This window comes from Scleropages formosus, chromosome 14 (assembly GCF_900964775.1).
Source record: "Scleropages formosus chromosome 14, fSclFor1.1, whole genome shotgun sequence".
In the NCBI taxonomy this organism is placed as follows: domain Eukaryota; kingdom Metazoa; phylum Chordata; class Actinopteri; order Osteoglossiformes; family Osteoglossidae; genus Scleropages; species Scleropages formosus.
This window is the reverse complement of record NC_041819.1, coordinates 20,957,577-20,964,781: the sequence shown is the minus strand read 5'-3', so window position 1 is coordinate 20,964,781 and position 7,205 is coordinate 20,957,577. Positions and strand designations below refer to the sequence as shown.

Sequence of the window (7,205 nt, the reverse complement as noted above, 5' to 3'; positions counted from 1 at the left end):
GCCTAGTGAAAACAGCAAAGAAAGTTATTTAAACATCATGAAAACATAAATGTATTCCTGAACTGATCGAAAAATTTGTTTACACACAACATTGACCATATGTGAAGTGTCTCTGCAAAATTAATGGGGTCAAAAAATTATTTTTAAATACACAGAGTACATAGTCAGCCTAGATAATAATAATTTAAAAAAAAAAAAAAAAAAAAAAAAAACACTACAGAATGCAAACAGTTTATTATGCCCACCTCACTGAATAAGTGAGAAACAGAACAATTAAACTTGACTTTTAAACACAAATTCAGACAATACAAAATTTAGTCTGCTACTTACAGCTGTGAAACAAATACAGATTTTAAAAAGTTTAGTGCAACACAGGGTGCTAAAGCTCTTGGATGACTGTGCTTCTGTTGCTCTCTAGCTCTGCCAGCAGTGACCTGAAACCCCCTTTCTGAACCCAGGAGAAGTGGCCTTGGTGTCCCCCATCTGGGAGTTGCCTAGAACCCTCGTTCGCCCCCCTGACCTTTGACCTTTGACGGACAGGTGCCCCCTCAGAGTTCTGCTGTAGCCCATTCTTGTACTGACACCACACACTGGGGCCTTCGTGGTCTGTGGCCTCTGGCTCTCCCATGTCAAAGTCCAACACCCTGCAGACCCTGTTTGAGCACTCGTTCCTCACTTGGTTCCAGGTGCTGTCATGGCCAGTATTTCCATTGCTACCCTGAGAGGATGTCCCCTGCAGACACACCTCAGGTCCCTCTGCCTTCCCCATCCTGCTTCGTTTCTTCTTTGCACCCCTTCTGTGCTGCCCAGTTAAACTGGCTGAGGCGGCCCGTTTTTTCCCCTTTGCTAGATGCTGTTCTCGCTGCCTTCTTCCTGAAGCTGGGCTTTTCCTGCACCTCCTTAAGTTTCTGGAAGACACCAAATTGAAGCCAGTAATAAAAATGCAACAAACCAGGTCTTCTGTCTTTTTATGCTCAAAAGAAAAACTACAGAAAGATGTTAATCTACTAATCTTCAAAAGTTGAGAATCACCAAAAAATTTTCATGTTGATAGAAAGTGATACTTATGTTCACCATGACAAATTACATTGATCAGAAATAAGTTAATACACTGATAATGTCATTTTTATTTCATATAACTGTTCAATGCATCAAACTTCACATTCAAAGAATCCTCCATTTGCAACAATTACAGCTTTGCAGACCTTTGGCATTCTAGCCGAGAGTCGGAAGATATTCAGGGCAAATTTCCTCCCACGCCTTCTGTAGCTCTTCCCAAAGGTGTGACTGGTTTGTAGAGCATTTTTCTCTGACTTTATGGTGAAGCTCTTCCCACAAGAGCTCGACAGAGTTGCGATCTGGCGACTGTGCTGGCCAGTCCATCAAAGACAGTATTCTGGCTTCTTATTTCTTCATCAAATAGGTTTCGCATGACTTAGAAGTATACTTCAGATCGTTTGCCTGCTGCGTGATGAAATTTGTACCAATCAAGCGCTGACCACAGGGGATGGCATGATATTTTGTAAAGTATAGTGGCAACCTTCTAGTTCATTACTCCTTCCACTAAGTTTAAATCTTCCACCTTACCAGCACCAAAGCAGTCCCATACCATTGCATTTCCTCTACCATGCTTAACAGAACTCAAGGAAATATTATAAACTTGCTTTATTGAACAGAACAGATTTCAGCTGTGCTAACAATTAGAAAGGTTTCTCTAATAAATCAATTAGCTCATTATTTATCCATCATTAATAAACATTATTAAAGATGAGCTAAGAGTTTACCATGAGGACACTAGAGTAATGGCTGCTGAAAATGGGGCTTTGCAGTCATATGTGAATTAAAAATAAAAAAAAATAAAAGTCATTTCAAATAGTAATACCCATTTGCAAGATCAGTAATTACTTATTTGCTATATTTTTAAATCAATTTAATGGTACTTTCAAATGACCAAAAAAAAAAAAAAAACAATTTTCAAAAACATGAGAATTTCTTGGTGATTCCAAACTTCTGAACACTTGTGTAGGTACTTGCACCCCAAGGATTTCAAGCATAAAGAATGCCTTTTTTAATACATGAACAGATTTACTCTGATAGGTCTTCGTAAGAAGAGAGATCTTACCTCTGCAGAAATACATGGGGTCTGGAGCAAGCCTGAGACTCGTTCCATTGTTCAACGTCAACGCAGCTGAAAATCCTCTTTCTTATTCGGCTCAAGTGTACCCACAACCGTCTGAAAATTAAGACTTTTACAGCTCAACAAGACATGTTTTTAGTAAGGGATGTACTTAAAATTTGCAAGACACTTGACCATCACAATACATAGAATCTCCCCGACAACTCTTCCTACACATTACTCCACTGCTTATGATGATTACAATTAAAATTTTAATAAAACATAACTTGCATACACAAAGCATCATTAACCATACCCTTTCAGGTTATGTGGTCTACTTGGTTTCCACCTTTTGTTCAACACCCACTGGTCACATGACAAGGAGGCAGGATCTGAGAGGAGGTGTAGGGAAATGGTAAAGGCAGACATGAAGCCAAGCATCAACAAAGATGTGTGCCACTAAATGGATCAAATATAGAGTGCAGTATATGCTACAGTCTGGTCAAGTCTAGATGTATTTTTTTTTTGTTGTTTTTTAAATTTACATCTTTTCCATATGCTCTGAAACACAGGCAGAGGAAAAAAACATAACACATAAAACTATAAAATTTACATTTATTGATTTAGCTGATACTTTTCCTCCAAAGCAACTTAGTGTTGTATGTTACCTACTACATCTTTAGCTGAAACCTTTACAAATCTGTTTGTAATCTGTATTTATCATGAGTTTTCACTAAAACATCAGGCAAGTCTTACAGTAGAATAAAAATGCATCAACAGAATATCAACATCAAAAGCTTTTCACTGAACAGTCTCTGTTACTCAGTCAAGGCAGAACAAGGGAAATTAAGCATGCTCACCATAATCAATTATCTTTTTCCAGCGCTTCACTTTCTTCATTTTTGTAAAGAGCTTTGCACAGTTCTGACAGGGTACCAGGGGCCTCTTGTCTTCTAAAAGCGTTGGACCAGAGGCCGTGGATGTCCATGACAGGGAGTCGAAGGAATCATCCTTGTCTTTTACACTTCCAACTTCAACAACATCCAAATTTTGATCATCCAGCACACAGACAACAGGTTCTCTGTCCTGGATGCTATTGTTCTCCAGGATCCAGAGTGTGTCATCTGTCACACTTTCATCAAGATCCCCACTATCCTCAGTCAGGCTGAAGAAGTTTGTGCCATTCTTCTCCAGCGTGTCCACATGGGTCCCTTCATCACTTATGATGGTGCTGGTGTTATCTGACCCAGCACTCCCCTGTGTGACACTCCTACTACGCCGTCTCCGTCTGCTTTGGTATGTTTGCTCCAGCACCTCTGACCTTTTCTCAGAATGGCCACGGTGTTTAGCAGAGCTCCTTCTACGAGTTTCTACCCTACATCTCAGCGCAGGAGACGGAGAGCTCCTGAACATCTGTGAAACGGTGTTAGTCTTCTTGCAGCGGACCGATTCGGTCAAAGCTACACTCTGCATCCAGCTGATGGAAATGCTCTGCTTCACAATGAATCTGTAACTAAAGAACAAGTAAAAGAAAAAAAAAAAAAATCCATTATCAATTTCATAGAATAACTGCAAATGAAGATTTTTTTAAAAAACCTTTTTTATTTCATGGACACATTTCTCGAAGTGACAGTGTTAGGGTTCCATGTTCAGCTACGTACAATTACAGTACTTTCACAGTAAACATGGGGGATTAGAGTGCTGTCAGTATATAACTGGGTCACCACGTATATATCACCACACAAAAACAGTAGAAGTAACAGTTGTGCAGTTTCCTTCAGGGAAAGTACTTATTTATATGAGCATCTAGTCATATATGTAACAAACTCTCAAAATACATTGTTATTCCAACATAATAAAACAAAATTCAAAATGAAGAAAAAAATGCATCATGCAGTTCCATATGTAAGAGTGACATAGTTACCCCTTTTTGTCACTGAGCTGCTGAGGAGGTATCTGGATGTATGAGCCAGCCAAGAGAGATAACACTTTTCTCCAAAGTAACTTATATTTACATTTATTTAGCTGATGCTTTTCTCCAAAGTGACTTACAATCTTGAGCTACCTCCAATCATTTATCCAGCTGGGTAATGTTTACTGGAGCAATTTAGGGTAAGTACCTTGCTCAAGGCTACTACAGCAGGCGAGATTTGAACCGAAAACTGTCGGGTCCACAGGCAGCAGCAGCTCTATGCTACCAGAAATAAAACTATCCATGTTATACCTAGAAAATTACCTATATGTTGGTAAATAAGTATAGGAACCTTATAACATTAGGTTCCTACACCTATTACCTATTTATAGAGCTGGGTAATTCTATAGGAACAGTTTAGGGTACCTTGTAACACCTTGCTCAGGGTTACTACAACTAGAGGTGGTGACTGAACCTGCAACCTTTGGGTCTAAAGACAGCAGCTCTAACCGCTACAGCTGCTCCCTAAACAAAGCACACAATCACAGCCAATCAATGTGGAGAGCAATTTCAAATGTTCATTTGATTTGCTTGTTTTTCCTGGCAAAAAGTATATCAAGACAATCAGGGGGGCATAATATAAGAACTGGGATTGCACTGCACTTGCCCATTAGGAATAGGATTCAGAATCAGTCAGTACCCTCAAAATACACTACAGCAGGGCAAAAAAAGCCTTAAAACACACTCACTGCTGCCCCGGGTAAAGCAGCTTGTATTCAGATCTGTTCATTCATTCAAACACAGAAACATGTCACGCGCAGAGATTCTGAAAGCCGCAGATTAAAGAATTACCGCGCTTCTGTGTTCGAACACCCGAACACAGGGCCAAAGCTCCAGTAAAGACTGTAAACAACTTCACGCCTGACGAGGACCAAAGAAAGAGAGCATGCAACGAAGGAGGCATAAACTCAAGTTATTCGTAAAGAAAGAGAATCATGGAAGCTGACGATAGAGAAAGAGAGAGCAACGCCCCGCTCTGTCTGTGTGTTTCGCTCTAGCTTCGCGTCAGCCACAACAACGTACAAGTTTAAACTTTAAAGTTACTACCTCAGCAAGAAGATACCTTACTGACAACAGTCAGACAGAGACGATTTATAAATATCCTTTAGGAAGCATTAGGGGGAAAACAGTTTATTTACAGAAGAACGAACGGCCATTTTTCGATTCTAGTCAGCTACCGTGCGTGCCGCGCGCGAGACGAATGAAAAACGTACCTTAAAGACGCAATATACTTACAACATTCCGAATAACTCGTCCAGAACTACTTAAGTTATAAGGTATAATTGTGCGGTTTTTGACTGACGTCCGCAAAACAAGAAAGCAGATCAATATTAATTCCAGGTTGAAAAACGCACATCTTACTCTTCGGGCTGGGCGCGAAACCGGACAAGGATTTGCACGCACGCGCGACGGTCTCTCGCATCAGCCAATCAGAATCGAAGAAGTCTCTGATTGGGTCTTGCTCATGCGCGCGATTCTTCTCTTTTAAGTCCACGTGCTCCTGGCGGCATGGTGTTGTGGCTCAAAGGCGCCTGTTTTATCGGTATCTGAATTCCACTTTCCGCTTGTAGATTTTATAGTGTTTACGGTGTTTTGTTTTTGTGTGTTTAGCATGAATGTTTGATGTTTATGGTTTTTAATGACTGAGCTAAATCAGAATGTGGCGATTGTGGCATAGGTGCCTGGGTACTTGTCTTGTGGGTGTGGTACATCATGTGTTTTAAACCTTGTATTTAAACCACTTTTTGGTGAAGGGTTTTAAAGTACCAGGTTCCTTTTGCCAAAATGGAAATTTATATTTGCTTTTAAATTATGATGTTTATTACTCTTTGTACTGGTGATCCAAGATGCATAGAGAAGTGAATATGATCTGTCATGATGTTTATCTTGAGAGATGGTTTTATAATGTGAGGATGTTATTTATTTTATGTGTTTGTGATGTGGAATATTGGAAGTTGTATTTTGTTCTTATTGTATTGAATAAAGTAATTAAAAAAAAAACAATGAATTCCACTTTCAGTTAAAACTCTATTTTTATAGAGCGTTCTTTTCACACAGCGACACGCAGCTGACCTTCCATTTAAATTATGGCCAGTACTGCCATTCCTTGATTAAACCGTTATATAAATGGACTTGTTGTGTTACTGTCTCCCCGAAACTGTGAAAATTGTCACGAAATATCCAGAATGCAACATTTCAGTGTTATAAAACTACAGAGAGACTAGAGCCTTTTGAAACTCAAGGGGCAACTAGTCTTGTAAGCAGGAGCTTGTTTTTTTCAGTATATATATAAATATATATTAAATGTCCCTTATAAGCAGTATACAGTGAACGATAAAGAAATCATAGAACCGTGTATCCTAAACACCCCCTCCCCCCATCCCAACCCACCTGGGACTAGTATTAAATAATACAACCCTAAAAAATTATACACATACATATCATGCATACAAACCAGGACCTTGTTTTTAATGGAATTATGTAAAAATGAACATAAGGTTGGAATAATTTTACTTTTTTATGTTTTTCAGTCGCATTTAAGTAAATCTGTGTCAGTCCTGGAGCGGATTAACTTCTTTTTTATCATAACTAGAACAATAATATAATAAATACTAATAATAAAATTTCCGACGTACGGAATTTCAGGGTTTAGGTTCGCATAGCGGGGAAGGGCTGCAATCCTGTACTGTGTACCCGCCACAGGGTGGCGCTGTAAGCTCTCCATAGATTCCTTTGGTCACAACGAGGTACAGAGCACATAACTCTGATTCTCACACACACACACACACACACACACACACACACACACACATTCTCAGAACCGCTCGTCCCATACGGGGTCACGGGGAACCGGAGCCTACCCGGCAACACAGGGCAGAAGGCCGGAGGGAGAGGGGACACACCCAGGATGGGACGCCAGTCCATCGCAAGGCACCCCAAGCGGGACTCGAACCCCAGACCCACTGGTGAACAGGACCCAGTCCAACCCACTGCACCACCACACCCCCTGCTCTGATCCATACAATACTGAGTAAATTAAAAAATTAAAGTTAAAATGAACTCCTGTAGGGCGCGGTGGCGCAGTGGGTTGGACCGGGTCCTGCTCTCCAGTGGGTC

At 40.3% G+C, this 7,205-nt stretch overlaps 1 protein-coding gene across 3 annotated transcripts; it reads right to left on the bottom strand.

Moving 5' to 3' along the window:
- Positions 1-235: 235 nt before the first annotated feature.
- LOC108928946 (uncharacterized) lies at positions 236-5,554 on the bottom strand. 3 transcript variants are annotated; one of them, XM_018743159.1, is made up of 5 exons: positions 5,303-5,554; positions 2,977-3,629; positions 2,433-2,508; positions 2,123-2,233; positions 236-908 (listed from the first exon to the last, which is right to left on the bottom strand). In XM_018743159.1, exons 2-5 carry the CDS (start codon positions 3,587-3,589, stop codon positions 380-382), a joined length of 1,329 nt encoding a protein of 442 aa, XP_018598675.1. In that variant the 5' UTR covers positions 3,590-3,629; positions 5,303-5,554; the 3' UTR covers positions 236-379. The 3 variants fall into 3 exon arrangements, with proteins under 3 accessions (XP_018598675.1, XP_018598674.1, XP_018598677.1); XM_018743158.1 differs by having other exon boundaries at positions 5,325-5,554; XM_018743161.1 differs by lacking the exon at positions 236-908 and adding an exon at positions 1,262-1,464 and having other exon boundaries at positions 5,325-5,554.
- Between the last annotated feature and the right edge of the window lie 1,651 nt (positions 5,555-7,205).